The following is a 23,707-nucleotide window of genomic DNA, read 5'->3' on the forward strand; positions in this document are numbered from 1 at the left end:
CTTGTGTGTTCATATCACAAAGGCAAGTGTGATTCAATATTAGAAAAACTATTAACAGAATATATTTTGACAGGCACAGGAAAAGTATTTGATTAAAAATGTAATGGCTCCACCCGATTTTAAAAATATTACTGGCATAATACAAAGAGAAAGATAGTTGCTAAATACACACAATCACTTCTGCTTAAATTCCTTTACCAGTCTTCGCTGCACACAGAATAAAATTTTTACATCTTAACAAGGCTCACATGATCTGGTCACTGCTTACTGCACAACCTCTGATCTCACTGATACTCTCTTCACTCCAGCTATACTGGCTCTCACTTAGTTCCTTGAACACAACAAGACCTTTCTCCCACCCTCAGGATCTTTGCCACAATACAGCTCTTTGCCCAATGTTTGACAAGACTGGCTTATTTTGCCTTTCCCGCCTCAGCAAAAAATACACCAACATGTGAGCAGTTGTTACCTAACTCTACATGGTAGAACTTGGTATAATTCATTTATGTTTCTTTTCTTTTTTTTTTAATCTTTACCCCATAAACATTGTTTTCAAAAAAATAAAAGATGCATTAAGATAGTTTAGATTTTACTATCTTTGAACTTTGTTCAATAATATAAAAAGATTGATTTACATTTTTGTCAAATAATAGACAATGAATATCCCTATGCTATTTATTGCATAATACAACCTGTTTCTGTTGATTTAAATAGTATCATAATTATCTATCCAACCCCACATTTACTTGGTTCTATTTCTAAATTTTCTATCCTTTTCCATTGATGTGTTCATTCTAATGAAAATACCGTACTATTTTAAGTTTTTGATATTTGACAGAGCAAGTATCTACTTCTTACCCTGTCAACATTTTTCTAGCTTACTTTCATGCTTATTTGTAGGTGACATTTAGGTCAAAATTTTCAGCTTCAATATGATTAATTTCAGATAAATCTAAGAGAATATGCACCATTACAACAAATTTATCTTTCTATTTAGTATCATGGTATATCTATTATTAACTTTGTACATTATGACTCACGGGAGATTTTGAAGGTCCTGCCTGATTCTTGTTAACCTCTTAATGTTGATAGTGTGTATGGGATTATATTTTATCCTGATAATTGTTTACATATAACAATAATAATAATTATTATTATATTAAAATGAGGAGGAGGAGGAGGAGGATAGGCAATATAATTTTACTGCTCTATGTTAAGCACATTATTACTTAATATTATTCTTACCCATTTTGACATGAAGAAATCAACTATGAAAAAGAGAATATACAAGTGGCAACGCTAATATTTGAACTCAACTGCTCTAACAATACATCCTTAGTCACTGCATGACATGACATATGAAGCACTGTTAGTTTTGGATCCATATACTGTGTGATTTTGGGTTTAATGCAAACCCTTTTTATTTCTCAAGGCATTTCAGTTGATAATCTTAGATTTAACAGATAGATTATCATAATGGTAATTTTTCCTTTGTTTTTTCAATATTTTAACTTACTCCTTCTTTATTCATTTATATAATGCCCATTTTTATGATGTATACATATATTTAAAAATCATTGAAAATCCTTTGCAATATCATAACACAATATACTAATCTTTAAGCACTACGAGAGTACTATAAGATGCTAGATTTTAAAATGTGACATACACATAAGTCCTATATATCCAGTATGCCAAATTGGAAGTTGCTGAAATGATTAAAGTGCATAAAAATCTTCTACGTTCTGTTTTTGTTTCTGTTTTTATTTCATTTGTTGTGTAAAAAGTATTATAAAGTTTTGTCTAAGATATTTTTAATGCTAAGAAAATAGTTGATTTTGTTTATCTGAATGTCCTTACTCAATCGAGGGCACTTAGCAGATGCTTATTGGTGTTGATGCTACAGATGACTGAGAAAATGGATGGAGACAACCAGAGTGGGGTCTCCGAGTTCCTGCTCCTGGGGCTCTCAGAGAATCCTGAGCAGCAGCGGATGCTATTTTGGATGTTCCTGTCCATGTACCTGGTCACGGTGGTGGGAAATGTGCTCATCATCCTGGCCATTGGCTTTGATTCCCACCTGCACACTCCCATGTACTTCTTCCTGGCCAACCTCTCCTGCACCGACCTCTTCTTTGTCACCAACACAATCCCCAAGATGCTGGTGAACCTTCAGTCCCAGAACAAAGCCATCTCTTACATGGGATGTCTGACACAGCTATACTTCCTCGTCTCCTTGGTGACACTGGACAACCTTATCCTGGCCATGATGGCATATGACCGCTACGTGGCCATCTGCCGCCCCCTCCACTACATCGCAGCTTTGAGCCCTGGGCTCTGTATGTTGCTCCTGACAGTGTGCTGGACACTCTCTATCCTCTATGGCCTCACTCTCACCCTCCTCATGTCCAGGGTGACCTTCTGTGGATCCCAGAAGATACACTACATCTTCTGTGAGATGTATGTCCTTCTGAGGCTGGCCTGTTCCAACACCCAGATCATTCACATGGTGCTGATTGCCACAGGCTGCTTTATCTTCCTCACTCCCTGTGGGTTCATGATCACGTCCTATGTCCGAATTGTCAGAGCCATCCTTAGAATACCATCAGCCTTTAGCAAGTACAAAGCCTTCTCTACCTGTGCCTCACATTTGGCTGTGGTCTCCCTCTTCTATGGGGCCCTTTGTATGATATATCTGAAGCCCCTCCAAACCTACTCCATGAAGGACTCTGTAGCCACAGTGATGTATGCTGTGGTCACCCCCATGATGAACCCTTTCATCTACAGCCTGAGGAACAAGGATATGCATAGGGCTTTGGGAAAACTACTTCTGGGGAAAGGCTTTCAGGGGTTGACATGAGGGTAATATTGAAAAGTAGGCACTGAATGGACATTGGAAATTTCCTCTACCATGTGGGTGCACAGAAGTATTGACTAGGACATAGCTCCAGTTCCAAAAGAGCTTATACATCTGTCTGAAGAAAAAATATGTGTATGTATCAGCGTCCCCCAAATACAAATGCCTTGGAAATGAAGAAGGTCACTCTAACACTAATACCAGAAGTTCGCAGAATAAGGTCCTTCAACTTACCTAGCTGCAATTCCACCATGCCACCATATAAACATTTAAAAGTGTACCCAGTTATGGCCTACAAGGGTCACTTGTGTTTTCTAGCACACAGTCACTCATGTTCCTGATTTCTGGCCTTCTCTCGAGAGCCTGCTGCCTTTAAGGCATTTGGAGAAAACACCATTCATACCATTGATATGAAACTCTACCAGCAAAATTACCATTGCTTCAAAATGATCCAGAGTCCTTCAGAACACAGAGCTTGCTGCTAAGGCAGAGATGGCCTGAGGAGTCCTCTCCTTTCTCTAGATTTGTTTTTATACCTTATACCTCCTAGAAAAACTGCCTCTTGGCTTTTTCCTGCACTGCTTTTCTCTGCATGAAATCAGATGTCATTCTCGGGAAGTACACCTTGGCCTTTAATTCTGTCGTTCCTCATGTCACATCTCTTCTATATGCAACAACTCTATCTTATTTTCTAAATAAAACTCTCAAGCATATCAACACACATTCATAAGCAGGAGTGGTGATGGAGGCAGTAATGTGGAGGAGGTAACTGTGGGACCTAATCTCTACTTAATTTCAACCTGCCTTGTAAGAATGCAATGGATATAAAATGAATAGTAACTGACGACATTAGTCACTGGGTTGTGAGGGGCCATCCTTTACGGATAAATCAGCACTGACCTAGACTTTGACAGGTAAAGTTGAATTCATTTCATATTCATTAAGTCAAATATCACTTGATTAAAAGAATTGATGAATGACTGAATACCTGTTAGGGACTTCAAACTGGATTCCAAACACGATTAAAGAGCTCACAATCTACTCAGGGAAATAGACAAAATTATAATGACTATAAATGGACCTAACTCATTAGTTAAAAGGCAATATTTAATAGATTAATTTTGTAAAAATAGAGATATATGTATTCAAATGACTCACCCTAAAATCACAAAACAAAAACCAAAAAAATTAAGTGTAAAAGAATAAAAACAGGCATATTTGGAAAATACTAATCAAAAGAAAACTTAAGTCTCTGACTTGGAGGGAAGACCAGGTCTCTGTGGGGTATTATGCCTGCTCTAATAAACTTCTTTTTTGAGGAAGGAAGGAAGGAAGGAAGGAAGGAAGGAAGGAAGGAAGGAAGGAAGGAAGGCAATAAAACTTAATATAGCTATATTAATATCAGATAAAAATAACTGCAAACCATATCCAAAGGAGTTAGTTCAACAAAGAGCAGCATAGGAGGTTCCAATTATTGTCCTCTCACAGAAATACCAATTTAACATCTATCCATGCACAAGGTTGCCTTCATAAGAGCTTTAAGATTCAGATAAGAGTTTATAGTACCCCAGTGGAGGATTAAAAAAAGTAAAGATGCATTGAAAAGAGTGAGATGAAGAGTTTCACTTTCCCACATACTTCTTTCCCAAAATGGTACAGATCTGCAGAGAGTTCCTTTCAGTCCATGAGGTCCTCCATGGGGGAAAGTGAGTGAATGAACTTTAGACTTTCCCAGGATTTCAGCACACTGTCTGATAGGCCTGCTTGATTCACAGCTCACTGAAAACACAGGTAATGGGCATGTCCTGATTGCCTGGATGGAGATAAGAACAACAAAAAGAAGAGGCCAGGGTGCTCAATAGCCAGCATATAAATCAACAGATGGCCTGCACCCCTGGCAGTAGGTTTATTCACAGTCCCTGGCAGCAAGCCTGCTAACCTATGGCCCCTGGAAATAGTCTTACCCACGTGCATACCCTGGCAACAGGCCCACCTGCTCATGGACCCCAGCATGATACCACCTGGTCTGCAAGCCCTAGTAGTGTGCTTGCCTGCCCACATTGCCCAGAACCATACCTCTTCACCTGTGACACCAACAGCAGACCTGCCCACCCATGGACGCCAGCATCAGAACCACTCACACATTGCTAACTGACTCGTGAAGAAACTCCTGCCAGGGAGATTACTAAAGAGATTTTCCTGCCACAGCCTAGGAAAAAGGCTAGAAGTGGTGGCTGTTTCTTCAATGCACACACACAACGAAAGGCTACAAGGATCACAAAGAATCAGCAAACTATGTCACCATAAAGAAACAAAGTAAAACTCCATTACCAACCCTAAAGAAATGGAGATAGACTTCTGGTCAAGATGGCCAAGTGGGAAGATGCTGTGCTCGCGTCCTCTCAACCACATCAAAATTACAACTAAGCTACAGAACAATCGTCATTAAGAACCACCCAAAATCTAGCTGAACAGAAGTCCTATAACTAAAAACATACAGAAGAAGCCACATTGAAACTGCTGGGAGAGGCAGAGATGAGAACCAGGTTGGTCCCAATGTCGTGTCACACAGTTAAAACTTGGGAGGGATATCTTGGCTCCCCTGGGACGAGCAAGGGGTCCTGGCCGAGGTTTTCCGTGCTGGGAAGAGAAGTCCCCAGCACTTCTGTGGGAATCAGCAGAGATTGTGGCTGAGTGAGACAGAGGACAGTTGGAGTCCACACATGGCCTTACTGCTGACAGATTCACTCACTCCGAGCTCCAGTGCTGGGGAAGAAGCTTGAAAGGCACCAGACATACAGAGAAAAACCGGGTTATCCGCCTTTAGGGAAAGAGCTGGAGGGCAGTTTTCTCCCAGACAAAAGTGCTGGCAGAATCCATCCTATCTTTGTTGTGCCCTCCCAGGTGCAGACACAGGTGGCCACCATATCTGAGTCTCCATCAACCTGGCTAATGGTGATTCTCTGGTGACTCCCTGAGACCCAGCTCCACCCAACCCACAGGCCCACCCAAACATCTTCTGGTGGTTTTCCACATAAATTATATCTTAGCTCATACCATAAAAAAAGAAAAAGAAAAAAAAGAATAAAATCTTGCCATCTGCAACAAAATAGAGGGACCTAGAGGATATCATACTGAGTGAAGTCAGACAAAGAGAGACAAATGTCATAAGATTTCACTCACATGTGGACTCTATAGAACAAAATAAATGAACAAACAAAACAGAAACAAACTCATAGATAATGACAAGAACATTTGGTGATTGCCAGATGGGAGGAGGGTTGCAAGGAAGGATGAAAAAGGGGAAGAGAAAAAAATACAAACTGGTAGTCACAAATTGTCATGGGGATATAAAGTATAGCATGAGGAATATAGTCAATAATATTGTAATAACTATGAATGGTGTCAGTTGAGTACGAGATTTATCGGGGTCTTTATAAATTATACAGATGTCTAATCAACATGTCTAATCTTCAAAAAAGACACACGAATGGCCAATAAGCACATGAAAATATGCTCAAAATCACCAATAATTAGGGAGATGCAGATCAAAACTCCAGTAAGTCACTCCTCCATACCAACTGATTAAGACGGTTGTTATCAGGAAAAAAAACAAAACAGAAAACAAGTTTTGTAAAGATCGGAGTAATTGGAACTCTGTGCACTGTTGGTGGGAATTTAAATGGTATAGCCATTGTGGAAAACAGTATGGAGATTCCTCAAAAAATTAAAAATGGAATTACCATGCAACACAGCAATTCCACTTCTGGGTATATACCCAAAATAATTGAAAGCAATACCTCAAAGAAAGATTTGTATACCCATGTTTATAGCATTATTCATAATAGCTAAAATACAGACGCAACCCAAGTGTCAAATGAATAAACAGATTATTAAAATGTGGTATATTCTCAAAATGGAATATTATATAGCCTTTATAAAGAAGTAAATTCTGCAATATACTGCAATATGGATAAATCTTGAAGACATTACGCCAACTTAAATAAGTCAGTCACAAAAAAACAAATACTGTGTGTGAACCTAAGGTATTTAAAATACTTAAAATCATAAAGACAGAAAGTATGATGATTGCCAGGGGCTTGGGGGAGGGGAAAATTAATAGGTACAGAGTATCAGATTTACAAAAGGAAAAGAGTTATAAGAAAGGATGGTAACGATGGCTGTAAAACAATGTGAATATATTTATACCACTAAAATGTAAACTTAAAAATAGTTAAGGTGGTAAATGTTATATGTATTTTAACATAATGTAAAAAGTTCATATGCAAATAAATAAATAAATAAATAACAGCACAATTCTGTCATTGTAGGATTAAAGCAGTCATAGATAATATGTAAATGAGTGGAACCAGGCTGTGTTCCAATAAAATTTATTTATGAAACCAAATGGCAGGTAGATTTTACTCACAAAGTATAGTCTGTTGACCCGATTCAAAGCAAACATACAGAACTGTGAAATATTTACAGCTCTCTTTGAAATCAATGAAGAAGCAAGAGCCATTTATTACCACCTTTCTTCAACATTATACTGAAAGGCCTAGTTAGTGCTATAAAACAAGAAATAAAAGGCATAAGGATTGGAAAGGAAGAAAAAAATGACAGATTCACAAATCTGCATGTAAACATAAAAAATACAATGGAATCTACAAACCTATGGAAATACTGGTGTGCCTAGCAAGATCATCAGATACAAGATCAATATGCAAAAATCTTTTGTATTTCTATTTATGAGTAGTAAACAAGTAGGAAAAAAATCTTTAAAATGTCACCAATTACCATAGCATTTTAAAAGCATCAAATATGTAATAAATCTAGCAAATGATGTGGAAGTACTCTATTAAAGACTACACAACATTATTGAAATGAATCAAAGAAAAATGGAGAAACATACAAAATTCGTAAGTTAGAAGACTCAATATTGCAAAGATGCCCATTCTCCCCCAAATTAATCTAGTTTCAATACTGTAAAAATATCTTTTTGAAAAAATTGGCAAACTTACTCTAAAATTTATATTCAGAACCAAGAATAGCAAAGAGAGAGGTACTGTAGAAGAGAGCAGAGAATTTAAACCTTATATCAATCCTATCAGAAGATACAGTAATTAATGAGTGGAGTATTGATGCAAGGATAGACAAATTGGCAAATAGAACAGGGTCCAGAAACAGATTCACATATGTACAGTCACCTGACTAATGGAAAGATTTATACAACAAGGGGCAGGGAAAGGATGGTCTCTTCAATGAATGGAATTAGATCAGTTATACAGCTCCATTTGTGGAGAAAAATGTATCTTGATGTCTCCCTCAATGGACACAAAAATCAATTCTCGATTTATAGCAGATCTAAATGTAAAACAATATATCCTTTAGAGGAAAATACAGAACATTGGTAAAGATTTAGCGAAAATTATTAAACAAGATTTTTAAAAGCACTAATTTCAAAATTAAAATAAATAAATTAGATTCTATTAAAATTAAAATCTTCTGTTTCTCAATAATACTATTAACTGAATGAAAGCCAATGCACAAACTTGGAGAAGATATTTCTATATACATCTGACATAGGGCTCATAACCAGAATACCCAAAGTACTCTTATAAATCAACATGAAAAAGACAGGCAATCCAATAGAAAAAAAATGGGCAAAAAATTTAATGATATCTTACACAAGAGGATATACTTATGGAGATGGTTAGTTCATTAGTCATCGTAGAAATTAAAATTAAAACCACAATAAAATATTACTGCATACCCAATAAAAAGCTCAAATGAAAAGTATGGAAAAATACCAAATCGTGGTAAGAATGTGGAGCAACTGAAATTCTTATATGATGCTAGAGGTTGGGTAAATATGTACCTCTTTTATGGAAAGAATTATGTATAATTATTTATGTATGTGTATACATTAAAAAAGTATTATGGAAAATTGTTTAGCGCTATCTACTAAAACTAGACATTGACCATCCCTATCATCCACGAATTCCCAAGAGGAATATGCAGCTGCACTATTCATAGAAGCCAAAAAAGAGAAACGAGACATGTCCATCAATGGTAAACCGGATTTTTAATGGTATATTCACACAATGGAACACTATGCAGCAATGGAAATGAACAATCTACAAGCACATACAACAATATAGATGAACTTCACATACAAATAGTGAAAGAAGCAGACAAGAATATAAAAGGTAAATCTCCATTTAAATAGGAACAAAAATGGGTAAAATTAATTTATGCTGTTAGGAGTCAGGGTAGGTAATGCTCCTGCATAAAGTGTCTAGAAGAAAACACAAGATGACTTCTGCAGGCCTGGTAATGTGTTTTTTATCTGACTGCTGGTTCAGTTTGCAAAAATTCCCATCAAAATTTTCAGGCTTGGCTCTATATCCAAAAACAAAACAATCTATGTCTGGTTATTAGATTATCTGGAGTCCCTTTATGCTTTCGTCTGTTGATTCTTGTTTTCGGCATCCTATTTCTTGGTGTGTCTGCTTCTCTTTGGGTTTGTGCTAAATATTATGTTTAAAAAATTATTAACAGAAATAACTGGAAGTCTAAGATGACATTATTTCACTCTAATTGTGATTTTTTTTTCAATTGCTTTTACTTAGTATTCAGGGTTACTAGCAATCTGGGATCACCTTAATCCAAATTAAGTGCTTAAGTTTTTTCCACTTCTCTGGTGACTCAAAGCCAGGCTGCAGCATGCGTGTGACGTCTTCTTTAATTATGGTTTACTCTTGCTCCTAGGGCACTCTTTAGGATTACTACCCAGTGTAGAATTAGTTTGCTCCTTATAAACAAGATTCATTTCCCAAGTCTCTCTCTTTGAGCCCTATGCTGTGCCTGGCTCTGTGAGAGATCCTGTGGATACAGAAATGAAAACTGCATTGTCCCTGCTCCCAAGGCTCTCACAGTCTCCCAGAACATATTTACCTGTTATCATAATATGTCCCTTTATCTTTAGTAACATTTTAAAATGTTTAATTAAAGCCTATGTTAATCTCTAAAATCTTTTTTTATATTTAAAGACTAAAGTTAGTCGCTCTAGTTTTTAAGTACATGCTGTTTGCATGATATATATTTCCCCATCCTTTTACTTTCAACATTTTTTACTAAATTTCAGATGTTTTTGAATAAACGTTTCTTCACTTGTTGTTTGTCTTAGGATCTTTTCCACAGGTTTTAAATCCTTATTTTTTTATATTTTCACCAGGTTCATTGGAGTGTGGGTCCATGAAGCTCCTCAGACTATAATGCCAAAAGTCAATCACCTACTTCATTATATCTTTAAATGTCATGATCTTATTTTTCACCCAAAAGCAAAATTTCCTGATAGTGGAGCACTTTTTTAAAAAACTTATTTTAATTAATTTCAAGTATACAGTACATTGGTTAGACTGCTATAGTTTGTAAAACGATCCCCCCAATTGCTTCCTCCCTTCCGTTACCCTCCATTTAGCCAATGTATTAATGCTAATTGCATTCCCTATCCCATGCTCCTCACCGCAAGAACAGCCATCAGCTACTAATTTGTACTTCTTTAACACTTCACCCCCAATTCTCCCAGCCACCTAAACCCCCCGCCCCTCTGCCCATCGCCAAATTGTCCACAATATTTGTGAGACTTTGATTAGTTTGTTCTTTTTGTTCCTTGGATTCTGCATATAAGTGAAATCATATAGTGTTTATCTTTCTGTGTCTGACTTCAATACCTTCTAGGTCCATCATAGCAATAACCCTTTCCACCCCCTTCCTCTTAGTCTGTGTGTTCTTTTAATGTGAAATAAGTCTCTTATAGGCAACATGTAGGGGCTCTTGTTTTCTTTTCCATTCATCTACTCTATCTTTTAGTTGGAACACTTAATTCTTTTCCATTTGGGGTACTTATTGGTAGGAATGTAGTTGTTACCATTCTTTATTCCTATAACAATATCCTCCTGCCATTGATATCATTAATTTATTTTTTTGTTTTCTTTTTTCATAAAGAAAGTCTTTTGCATAAAAGAATTAGTCACCTGAATATTAGAAATGATATCCTTCTTTTAGGCTGTCAAGGCTGTTCAAAACACAATTTTAGTCTATTCATTTTCAAAGAGACAAGACTGGATTTACTGCAGGTTTGGTTTTTTTTAGGGGAGATGACAAAGTGTCACCAAAATAAAATGCTAATTTATATCTTATGTTATTATGGTATAAATTCCAAGAAATGTAACAGAAATAAAGAATGAAAGTGAAATGTAATAGAAAGTGAGAGGAGATATAATTTTTAGATTTTTAGGTTGGAAAAGGCATTCGAAGTCAGATAAATCAATGAAGGAGAAATATCACTGAAAAGAACTTGGTAAATTTTTAATTTTAAGATTATAGAAAAAATCATGCAGGCAGAAATATAAGGTTATTAAAAAATTAGTAATATATGACAATGTTGACTTGGAAAAAGTTGTCCATCACGTTGTTGAGTGGATAAAGATGACTGAAAAAAAATCTGAAAATATTTTCACCAAAATGTTGACAGTGGTTACATGGCAGAACTTGGGATAATGTGTACTTTCTTTCAATTTAAATTTTTTGCATTACTTGAATCATGCACATTGAAATTTTGCTTATAATCAATATTGCAATATATTAAAAGCTATTTTGAGAAAATTAATTTCATGGGATTCTTATAAAAATTTATATCTTAAATTATTGAAGAAATTTCAACAAATTCTAAACAGCAGAAATTGTGATATAAGTGAATATAACTTTCAGATGAACTCTAATGCAAAAAAAATCATATCAAAGAATAAAGATGGCACATAAAAAGAAACTATAGATAAACCCCATTTATAAATATAACTACAAAAATCTAAGTAAAACAATTGCAAATCAAATTCAGTGTTTTATGCTGGGAATGTAATTGTGGTTTAATATTACTAAAACTATTAATGTAATAAGCAGTGAAAAAGCATTTGGTTAAAAATAAAAAGCCAGAGCTAATTATTATAATACTATTATAAAATATAAATAGAAGGATAATTGCTAACTATATATACTCTCATATGCTTAAACTTTTTAAGGCTCATTACTGCACTTGGAATGCTAAATTTTTAAATCTTAACAAAAGCTCTACATGACCTGACCCTCGCTTACCTACACAATCCCGTATCTCACCACTCTACCCCTTTATTCAGGCATCCTGACCCATATTTAATTCCTTACATACAACAAAGGCCCAACCGAATCTTTTGCACATGCACCTCTCTATCTGCAATGCTCTTTGATCAAGGCCGCATAGACTGGCTTTTCCTATCCTTCACATCGCAAATAATAAAAACATCAAAATGTGAGCATTTGTAACTTTTCTCCACATAATTAAATTTAATGTAACTTATTAGTATGTCCATCTATTTACTTTTTTATTTGGGGAATTTAAAATTTCTTTATCCCTTATATATTATGTTTTCAAATGGAAAGGCACATTATGTTATTGGTATGCTTAAAATGTGTTTGGTAAGAAATAAGATACTAACCTCACATTTTTCTCCAAATAAACAATTGTCTCAATGCCATTTATTGAATAATGCAAAATGTATCTCCAAAAAAGAGTACTACCATAATAATCATCTAAATCTTGCATGTTATTTGGTCTGTATCTGAAGCTTCCATCCAATTCTATTGATCTGTTCATTGCAGCACCACTACCGCACTGTTTCAGAGTTCTTATATTTGGCAGAGGAGGACTCCCCCTGTTCTCCTGGCTTATTTTTTACTTATTTTTAGATTAAATTTAGATAAGCTAGCTTTCTTCCTTAAGAACTGTGTTCGAATTTTAACTTCAAGTAGGTTCAATTTTAGATTAATTTGGTAGAATATGTACCTTTGCAATTGTTTATCTTTCTTTCTGGAATCGTGGCATGTCTATCCATTTATTAAGATTGTATGCCTCTCTGGAGAATTTGAAGACCCTGCCTGATTCTTGTTAATATCTTAATACACAGATTGGCTTGTGGATAATGTAGATAGGATTGTTTTCACATTATATTTTTTATTATTATTCAATATTATAGGAATAAAATAATAATAATAATAAATAATAACAATAATAATATTTCTTGAGTACTCACTGAAATCCAGCTCATTGTGTTAAGCATTTTATTGCTTCATTTGATTCTCACTCCAACCCATTTTCACATGAAGAAATAGAGTATTAAAGAACTCAGGTATCTTGCCTCAGGTTTCACAGCTAGAAAGCATCAGAACTCGAACCTGATTTCAGGTGTTCTGAAATTCCTCTTTATAGCTAATGGTATTTCAGCTGATCGTTTTTGGTTTCCCAGCTAAATCATCTGATCAGCAAATAATGATCATTTTTTCATTACCTTTCAGCTATATTTTTACTTCTCCCCTTTCTTCAATTGTATAACATCAATTTCTTGTACTGCATGCATCTGTTTTAAATATCACTGCATATATTACAATCTCATAATATAACATACTAATCTTTAAGCACTTCCAACAGAATTGTAAAATGATATTATTTAAAATAAGACATCGATGTTATTCCTATAATATTAAGTATGCAAAATTAGATGTGGCTGGAATGACTAAGTTGCATAAAGATTTTCCATGTGATGTTTCTGTGTCTGTTATTACATTGTTCCTTATGCAAAGTACACATATATAAAATTTAACCAAAGATATTTTTAATGCTAAGAAAACAGTTGATTTTGTTTATCTGAATGTCCTTATTCATTTGAGGGCATTTAGTAAACATCTGTGGGTCCTGGTGTTGCAGAAAGTTGAGAAAATGGAAGGAGGCAACCAGAGTGGGGTCTCCGAGTTCCTGCTCCTGGGGCTCTCAGAAAATCCTGAAGACCAGCGGGTCCTGTTTTGGATGTTCCTGTCCATGTACCTGGTCACGGTGGTAGGAAATGCACTCATCATCCTGGCCATTGGCTTTGATTCCCACCTGCATACTCCCATGTACTTCTTCCTGGCCAACCTCTCCTTCACTGACCTCTTCTTTGTCACCAACACAATCCCCAAGATGCTGGTGAACCTTCAGTCCCAGAACAAAGCCATCTCTTACGTGGGATGTCTGACACAACTCTACTTCCTGGTCTCCTTGGTGGCCCTGGACAACCTTATCCTGGCCACGATGGCATATGATCGCTATGTGGCCATCTGCCACCCCCTCCACTATGCCACAGCCATGAGCCCTAGACTCTGTATATTGTTCCTCATCTTGTGTTGGGTGCTCTCTGTCCTCTATGGCCTCATCCACACCCTCCTCATGACCAAGGTGACCTTCTGTAAGTCCCGAAAGATCCACTACATCTTCTGTGAGATGAATGTCCTGCTGAGGCTCGCATGTTCCAACACTGAAGTTAATCATGTGGTCCTGATGGCCACAGGATCCTTCATCTTCCTCATCCCCTGTGGGTTCATGATCATGTCCTATGTCTGGATTGTCAAAGCCATCCTCCAAATACAATCAGCCTCTAGCAAGTACAAAGCCTTCTCCACCTGTGCCTCTCATTTGGCTGTGGTCTTCCTCTTCTATGGCACTCTTTGTATGGTATATCTGAAGCCCCTCCATACCTACTCCATGAAGGACTCTGTAGCCACAGTGATGTATGCTGTGGTCACCCCCATGATGAACCCTTTCATCTACAGCCTGAGGAACAAGGACATGCATGGGGCTCTGGGAAAACTCTTCCTAGGAAAGGCTTCCCAGAGAGGTTGACATGAGGGTAATTTTAGAAAGGGCATTAAAGTGAAGACCAGGAATTTCCTATACCATGTGTGAAGCATTATCCTATGGGGGACACAGGAGTGATTAGGACATAGCTCCAGCTTAGAATGAGCTCATATAACTGTGATGAAGAAAAGACATGTTTGTGTAACCTAACGGCCCCCAGACCTCACAAGCCATGGCAATAAATAAGGTCACACTAACACTAATACTAGAAGTTTGCAGGATCAAATGCTTCGACTTGCCTGACACAGGACCTCGGGCCCAGCCTTATCCAGATATATCCAGTTATTGTCTAGTAGGGTCTCTCAGGTTCTTAGCACACATCAACTCATATTCTTCTTAACTTCTCTAAAGGGCTTGCTGCCTGCAACCTGTTTATAAAAGATAACTTGCACCACCCCCAGCGCAGATGCCCAGGGTGAACCCGCTCTTTTCCTAATGCTCAGCTGGGCACGGTTCCCACTGCTTCAATCTGACCCACAGTCCCTGTGATCATAGGCCCTGACATTTAGACAGAAATGGCAAGAGAGTCATTTCTCTTGCTCTGGGAAGACTTTTGTTCTTGGATCCTCAAAGCAATATTATCTTTTTGCCTTTCTCTGCATTTCTTTCTCTTGGAGAAGCCATATTTTACCTTTGGGAAGTCCATCCTTTCCTTTACTTTTGTGGCTCCTCATCTTCCATCGCTTCTTCATTTCTTCTAAACAAAATTCTCAAGCATATCAACACACACTTATGAACAGGAATGGTGGCAGAGGCCGTAGAAGAGGAGGAAGTAATTGTGAAACTCAATCTCTACTTCAGTTCTGATTCTGACACCAATTCTGATGTGTGGTTTCTTTTCCATACCACAAAACAATTCTCCAGCATCAGTGGGTGTCCTACAATTCAACTCATTCCTGACACTAATTGCTGGGTGATAGCATCATGTTCCACAGGTTAAGATTCAGCTCCTATAAGACTGCACCCGTGTACACACTTCTGACACCAATTGCAAGTCCAGGTTGTCATTTGTTTCTGACTGACTAGCTATAGATCAGAGGTTCCAACAATCTCCTTCATGGGTTCGATTACTTTGCTAGAGCAGCTCACAAAATTCAGAGAAGCATTTTACCTACTATAGTACCGGTTTATTATAAAAAGATAGAATACCCAGATGGAAAAGATGCATAGAGCAAGGTACGTGAGAAAGGGCATGGAGCTTCCATGCCCTCTCTGGGTATGCCACTCTGCCTGTCTCCACATGTCACCAACCTGGAAGCTCTCTGACCCTCATCCTTTTGGAGGTTTATGTAGACTTCATTACATAGTATGATTGATTAAATAATTGGCCATTGGTTATTGACTCAACTTTCGATCTCTTGCCCCTCTCCAGAGGCTGGGGGCAGGCTGAAAGTTCTAATCCTTCAGTAGTATGGTTGGTTCCCCTGGTTATGAGCCATAACCTTAAGCACTTTCCAAAAGTACCCTCATGAACGTAAATTCAGGTGTGGTTGAATCAAAAAAATGGGTGAGGACCTGAACAGACACTTCTTCCTAAAGGACATACAAGTGACCAACAAATATTTGAAAAGATGCTCAACATCACTAGCTATTAGGGAAAATGCAAATCAAAACCACAATGAGATACCATCTCACGCCTGTTAGAATAACTACAATCGACAGGACAAGTAATAACAAATATTGGAGAGGATGCCGAGAACAAAGAACCCTCACACACTGCTGGTGGGACTGCAAATTGGTACATCCACTATGGAAAACAGTATAGAGGGTCCTCAAAAAAACTCAGAATTGATCTACCATATGATCCAGCAATCCCTCTACTGGGTATCTACCCCAAAGATTTGAAAACTCATATCTGAAAAGATATTTGCACACCAATGTTCATAGAGGCATTATTCACGATGGCCAGGACATGGAAGCAACCTAAGTGTCCTACAATAGATGATTAGATAAAAAAGCTGTGGTACATATATACAATGGAATATTAATCAGCCATAAGAAGAGATGAAATACTGCCATTTGCTACAACATGGATGGACTTCGAGATAATCATGCTAAGTGAAATAACCTGGACAGGTAAAGTAGGAAATCCCATATTATCATTTATATGTGGGATAGAAACCTAAAAGCAACGAATGAGCAGGCAAACAAACAGACTCATGGACATGGACTATAGACTTTTGGTTACCAGAGGGTGAGAGGTGGTAAAGGAGCAGAGAGGTAGATGGTGTAAAGTGGGTCAAATATGCGGTGACAGAAAGAAATTAACTATGGAGGTGAACACACAGTGTAAATACAAATATGCCTTACTGTTTAAGAAAAGGCTCACAGTTGTTGAAAGGAGTTTGTAATGAATATCAAACACCATTACACTTCTATCACTTGGGAAATTCCAAAGGTCTTAGGAACTCTTTGCCAGAATGGGAGGAATGGCTAAAATATATTTGCTATAAATTGCAGTATCACAGCCATGTTAATAAAAAGGTTCAATATTGTCATGATGTCAGTTCTTTCCAATTTGATCTACAAATGCAATGCAATCCCATCAAAATCCCAACAAGTTATTTTATGGATATCAGGAAACAGATTCTAATGTTTACAGAGAGAGGTAAAAGACTCAGAAGAGTCAACATAACAACTTAACAGAAAAAGTTGACTGACACTATGCAACTTCAAGACTTACTGTAAAGCTACATTAATCAAACTGTGGTATTGAAGAAAGAATAGACAAAAACATTAATTTAATGGAACACTGAGCCCAGAAATAGACCCACATAAATAGAGTCAACTGATCTGTAACAAAGGAGCAAAGGTAATACAGTGAAGATATTCTTTGCAACAAATGGAGCTGGAACAATTGGACATCCACATGCAAAAAAAAAAAAAAACGAATTTAGACCCAGACTTCACATTATTCATAAAAATTAATTCAAATGCCTTGCAGACCTAAATGTAAGATTCAAAACTATAAAACACCTAGATGATAACATATGAAAAGACTTAGATGACCTTGGATAGGGCAAGAAATTTTTAGATACAAAGAAGCAATCGACTGAATACGAGAGGAAAGTTGCAACCAATGCCACCAATATGGGCTAATATCCAAAATATACAAAGAACTTATACAACTCAACAACAAAAACAATCTTATTAAAAAATGGACCTGAACGGACACTCCTCCTAAGAAGACATACAAATGGCCAACATACGAAAATATGTTCAACTTTACCAGCTATTAGGAAAATGCAAATCAAAACCACAGTGTGTTTCCCCACTACCTCACACCTGTTAGAATGGCTATCATGAACAAGGCAGGTAATAACAAATGTTGGAGAGGATGTGGGGGAAAAGAAACCCTCACACTCTGCTGGTGGCAATGTAAATTGGTATAGCCACCATGGAAAACAGTATTGGATTTCTTCAAAAAATTAAGAATAGAATTACCATATGACCCAGCAATCCCTCTACTTGGGTATTTACAAAAAAAAAAAAATTGAAAATATTTATCTATAAAAATATACGCACCCTGATGTCCACTGCAGCATTATTCAGTGTCCAAGACATGGAAACAACTGAAATGCCTTTTGATAGACGATTGGATAAAGAAGATGTGGTACATATACACAATGGAACATTTCTCAGTCAGAAGAAAAGATGCACTTATCATTGCCCTTTTGATACTTTTTTCTCAGAAGACGGTAATATTTAATGGATTCATATAGATATCAAAAAATGGAAAAATTAAACAGTTATGTTTGTCTGGAAAAAGTGGGAAAAAATGTTTCTTTCTGGAAGTATACAGTATTTCAATATGTTTAATATGCAAGCAAAGTTCATTTGTGTCAAAACTTATATTAAACAAATCTTATGATGACCAGTATAGAGAAAAGTTATGAGGTGAAAAATTTAACGAACAGAAAATAAGACTGAAAATTTTATAGTTTATTTTTCAATGATTATAAACTGAACAATGATATTGTGATATGTTGTTGTACTAAGTGAAATAATTAACTGGGCAACAAATTTTTTGGAGAATTTGAGTATGTACATAAAGGTCTTTGGGGTTGAGCAAAAATCATGTGCTTAAAACAGAAACCAGTATTCACACATCTGTTGGTTGCAACACGAGAATGCTTACATAAATTATACCATTCAATTCACCTGATTTGTTTGCAATGTTCATGCAAATTTTAATCCTTCCAAAGAAATTTTGGATAAGATTCTCCTCACAGGCACAATTGCAAGGTATTAATTATATTTCTCCTGGGGAAAAAATTGAACATTTTTAATGTTAGGTAGTCAAAATCATTAAGCCTGACTACAAACTACATTCCAGGAGTAGTAATGTCAAATTTGTTTTAAAAAATTAAATTGGAAGTGGCAATATTTTGCATGAACATTGCATGTAATTTCATTTATTATAATATGTAATAAATTATTTATTGCAATATTAATATCATCCTATTGATATACAGTAATCATCATAAAGTAGTGATTAATATTATGAACCAAATACACTCCAAAGAATTGAACCAGCCAAACAATGCTCTGTGTGATCACTTGGACTCATCAGATGGGGCTTTCACTACTCCACAGAAGTTAGGCAAAAATATTTCCAAAAAAGGCTTTAAATATGTTTAAAGAAAATAAGTTACTCATGTCATGCAAAAATTTTAAAAACTCACCACTTGTAAAGATTTGATTAAATATGTGGCCTTTGTTTTGACACTGCAAATCATGTTAACACTGTGAATATATCTCTGCAGTCACAAATATATCATTTAATTAACCGACTCCTTTAAAAAAAAAAACTTTGCCTTTGAAAAATTAATTTACCAAAAGAATAATGCAAACACTTAATTTACCAAAGAATAATGCAAACACTTACCATGGCCAAAATACATTTACAGAAAGGAAAGTAATATCTTATCCCCATATATAAGATTATGAAGTTGAAGGATGACTTCTTCAAAAAGATTCATCTATATCAAATTATATGGAATAAAATATTATATTTATATTAACACCGTAATTCACCTTTTTCAATTTTGACAGTGTAAATGAAAAGCCAAAAATTGAAGTTAATGAAATACAGTGCAATATAATATTGAAAAATATTATGATAACATTGGAATAGCAGAATTCTACATTTATCTTTAGAAAAATAACAATAAATATAAAAATGTTTGTGCAAAGATTTGATCCATATTAAAAGTACATGCATTTGTAAACAGCTCTTTTCTAGTATTAAATTTTAAATATCTAAATATCACTCCTAGTTACTGGATTCAAGCCTGAATTCTCTATTATACCATTCAAGAAAAACCAAAGGTCTTCGTACTGACATCTTGTCAAAAAAAAAAAAAAAGTGCCAGGCTTTTACTTCTAAATCAAAGGAATAACAAAATACAAAAATAAACTTAATAATTAAATAGTTACATTTTCTATTTGAATTTATTCCAAGTTAAAATATCATCTCCAGAAGCATGTATTTTTGAATTATGATAGAGGCATAATCCATATATTAATGAAATAAAATGTCTTTGATCTAATTTCTACAGTTAATTTTTCTTAAATGGGGCATACTTTATACTCATCGACATTACCTGCTTGACCTCCTGAAAATATAGCTGCACAATCCTGTTCTATACTTTCTGATTGTATATGAAGAAAATCATAATTTAAGACCACAATGAGAAACAAAGAGAAGATATGAAAGAAATTAGAATGGCTTACAAGTAATCAAAGTGGAACAGAATGCACCATTATAATGGAGGGGAGTAAGATTCTATAGTCTCAAGCGTAGTGTAGTTGTAAGGATCTTAGGCTGTGAAGCCGAACCGCCTGGGTTCAAATCTAAAACACAAACTTAACTTCTTATCTGATGTTAGACAGCAAATTAACCTTTCTTTCACTCACCTATTAAATAGGAATAACAACAGGGCTAATATCATAGATGTGTAGGTTAACAGATTGGAAAAGTATCTGACACATACAAAAGTAGCCAACAAGTGTTTGCTATTTATTATCTCTTTTAAAGAAAATTGTTTGAGTCTGGGCCAAAAAATAAAAATAAAAAATTATAGGATAGAATAATGTCAGCATATGGATGCAGAGAGGGTAGTAAAAGATGCTTCTATTCACAGCAAAGGGTAAGGTGAAGAAGTAGAGAACTCCAGAAGTCTCTGTGCTCTGTGAGTTAGAAAAGGTTGGATTTTTTTTTTCCTTCTCCACTTGAAAGCATCATTGAGGATTCTTGAGCAGGAAGAAAGCAATAATTATAGCAATATTTTAAGAAGATAATTCCTGAATTGATATGAATAATAGATGTTTTGCCTAAAGGCATATAAATCTTAATTTCAAACTTTAATCCCACCTGGAGAGAGGATGCAGAGCAGACTAGTTTCCTTCCAACTTCACCTCAAACACAGCGCTAGGGTCATCACATTTTCATATTAGCCTTTAGCACGGGGTTTGTTTGAACAAAAAGTTTAATGGCTTTAAAATTGAAAAAAAGGCACTAAGTGTAAAATTCCTTTATCAACATTACTATACCCACTAAACTAAATAATATAAAAAGCCCAATTGTTACCACTTTAGAGAGAAAGATATTTTCTTTTTCCAAAGACTTCCCAGGACCCCCTGCATGTCTCTGTTCTTTGGGCTGCAGATGAAGGTGTGCGGCATGGGCGTCACCACAGCGTACATCACAGCCATGACAGTCAGTCTCCTTAACAGTAGAATTATTAGTTGAGGGGCTCGAGTATAGACCAATAATTGTCCCATAGAACAGTGACACCACAGAGAGGTGGGAACCACAGGTGGAGAAGGCCTTGAGGATATCCCCAACAGAAGGGACTATGAGGGCAGAAAAGATAATTTGTGCACAGGACCTGATGATGAGCAGGAAAGGAATGATGAGAATGAGCCCTCCCATGAAAAATATCACCAACCCAATGACTCAAGTGTCAGAGCAGGTTAACTTTAACAAAGCAGGTGTGTCGCAGAAAATGTGAGGAATTACAAAGTCAGCACCGAACAGCCTAGCCATGAGCAGAGTGTATAGCATGGTACAGGCAGTGGTCAGCACCCCGGACAGCACCAGCAGAATGAGACAGAGTTTGGAGCTCATGATGGTGGTGTAGTGCAGGGGGAGTCAGATGGCCACATGGTGGTCATAGGCCATGGTCACAAGGAGAAAGATCTCACGAACTCCAAAAAGCAAGTGAAAATATATCTGGGCCAGGCAGACTGCGTAGGGGATGGATAGGACTTGGCTCTGCATGTTCTGCAGCAGCTTGGGCATTGGGACAGAGGGGAAGCAGAGGTCAGAGAAGGACAAATTGCTGAGAAACAAATAATGAGGAGGTTCCCTAGAATGACGGTGACATACATGGCCAGGCACAGGCACAGACCGGGTTCCATTGTTCTGCCTCAATGGGAAGGCCCAGGAAGAGGAATTCTGTGCCAATGGTTTCATTCCTCTTTGTTATTCTGTGACTCTTATATTTATGAAGAAAATAACAGACCTTAAAATCTACATATAAGAAATAAATATGCCTATTGCATGTGGTCTATTGTCAAATGGTGGGTGAGTGAGAATTTAGGCCCAGATGGCAGGTGGCTGTATTGAATCTACCCCATCACTCCATTAAAAACTACCCCATAAAAGTCACCAATGGCATCCATGTCTCTAAATCCAATAACATACCACATTTAACTTCTTCCTTCATAACACTCTCCTATCTATTGGCCTTGGTGATACCTCACCTTCCTGTTTTTTCTTGCCTCCCTTGCAATGCCTCTGCACAATCCTTAAGAGAGCTCCTCCTGCCCAGTCATCATCTGAATACTGGTAGTCTTGTCCTTCTATACTTTCCCCCAAAATGACAGTGAATCCCAAATGGACTTATTCAGCCCACGCCTCTCCTCTGGGCTACACACCTGGGTGTTAAGCTCCCTGATGACCATCTCACCTACATATCTCACTGTCACTCAAAACTAATCTTTCAGATATTTAGTTTGTGCCATATACGCTTTACTGCCAGTATTCACTAGCTCAGCAATTGGCAGTACCACCTACAAAATACTCAAGCCAGACCTGAGAGTCATCCTTGACTCCTCCCTCTCTTCACTCCTCTCATTCATTTACTGCATGTTACCAGTCTCACTTTCTGAACACTTCTCATATATGCCCTTCCTTACATCCCACAGCCACCATTCAGCTCACTTACTTTTCTTCACCTGAACAATTACAACAGCTCTGCTCTCCATACATCTACTTTTCCTTCCTTCCAACCCACTGACATTATACAGAATCATTCTTTTTATAACTCAAACCTTTTTTTAAGAGTAAAAAAAAGTTTTACCTCATTTTCTGAAGAAGGGAGGGAGGGAGGGTGGGAGGAGAGAGAGAGAGAGAGAGAGAGAGAGAGAGAGAGAGAGAGAGAGAGAAAGAAAGAAAGAAAGAAAGAAAGAAAGAAAGAAAGAAAGAAAGAAAGAAAGAAAGAAAGAAAAAGAAAAAAATCATCTAAGGGACTACTGAATTGTTTGAACAGGCACCAAAAACATTGGCGGTTGAAACATCCATTGACACTGACCTTTCCAAATCAAGATCTTCCTTCTCTAAACCCTTTGTATCGATTTCCTGATACTGCATTGCAGACTGGCCAGAATTTCCCTCTCCAGGTCAGAATACTACCACATCTCAAGCTACCCTGTCATATGGATTAACACTAATATACCCAGACAACAACGCTATTATATTTTTCCATAAAATTTATTCCCCATAATAGCGATGTTGATGTGGAAATAAATGAGACTGATGTGAAAGTTTAGAGATCATGAAAAAAGCCAAAAAAAAAATGAGGATAATTTCCAATCTCTTGGATCTAGTTTCTGGTCTCCCCCAGATACCTTTCCTCGACGGTGACTCAGGTTTGACTAAAAAACAAAACAAAACAAAACAAAATAAATAATCAAGAGGGAGTATTTCAGGACAAGGAAATATCTAATGCTGAAGAGACAAAACAGCATCCTTACTGCAGAATATTCACCAAGATCATAGTTTAAACCGGACAAAT

The 23,707-nt window shown here is 36.6% G+C and overlaps 3 protein-coding genes across 3 annotated transcripts; 2 read left to right on the plus strand and 1 right to left on the minus strand.

Moving 5' to 3' along the window:
- The first annotated feature begins 1,873 nt into the window (after positions 1 to 1,873).
- Positions 1,874 to 2,922, plus strand: LOC107507689 (olfactory receptor 1D2-like). Its single transcript, XM_016138868.2, has one exon. The coding sequence runs from the start codon at positions 1,898 to 1,900 to the stop codon at positions 2,858 to 2,860; it is 963 nt and encodes a 320-aa protein (XP_015994354.2). The 5' UTR covers positions 1,874 to 1,897; the 3' UTR covers positions 2,861 to 2,922.
- A 10,733-nt stretch (positions 2,923 to 13,655) lies between these two features.
- On the plus strand, positions 13,656 to 14,609 carry LOC107507692 (olfactory receptor 1D2-like). Its single transcript, XM_036223730.1, has one exon. It carries the CDS (start codon positions 13,671 to 13,673, stop codon positions 14,607 to 14,609), a length of 939 nt encoding a protein of 312 aa, XP_036079623.1. The 5' UTR covers positions 13,656 to 13,670.
- Positions 14,610 to 19,817: 5,208 nt separating this feature from the next.
- Positions 19,818 to 22,945, minus strand: LOC107507695 (olfactory receptor 1E3). Its single transcript, XM_036223728.1, is given in 3 exon segments — positions 19,818 to 21,263; positions 21,266 to 21,347; positions 21,349 to 22,945. Coding segments are annotated over 3 exon segments (957 nt in total). The 5' UTR covers positions 22,105 to 22,945; the 3' UTR covers positions 19,818 to 21,144.
- Between the last annotated feature and the right edge of the window lie 762 nt (positions 22,946 to 23,707).

The sequence above is a fragment of the Rousettus aegyptiacus genome, unplaced genomic scaffold (genome assembly GCF_014176215.1).
Source record: "Rousettus aegyptiacus isolate mRouAeg1 unplaced genomic scaffold, mRouAeg1.p scaffold_m13_p_6, whole genome shotgun sequence".
In the NCBI taxonomy this organism is placed as follows: Eukaryota; Metazoa; Chordata; class Mammalia; order Chiroptera; family Pteropodidae; genus Rousettus; species Rousettus aegyptiacus.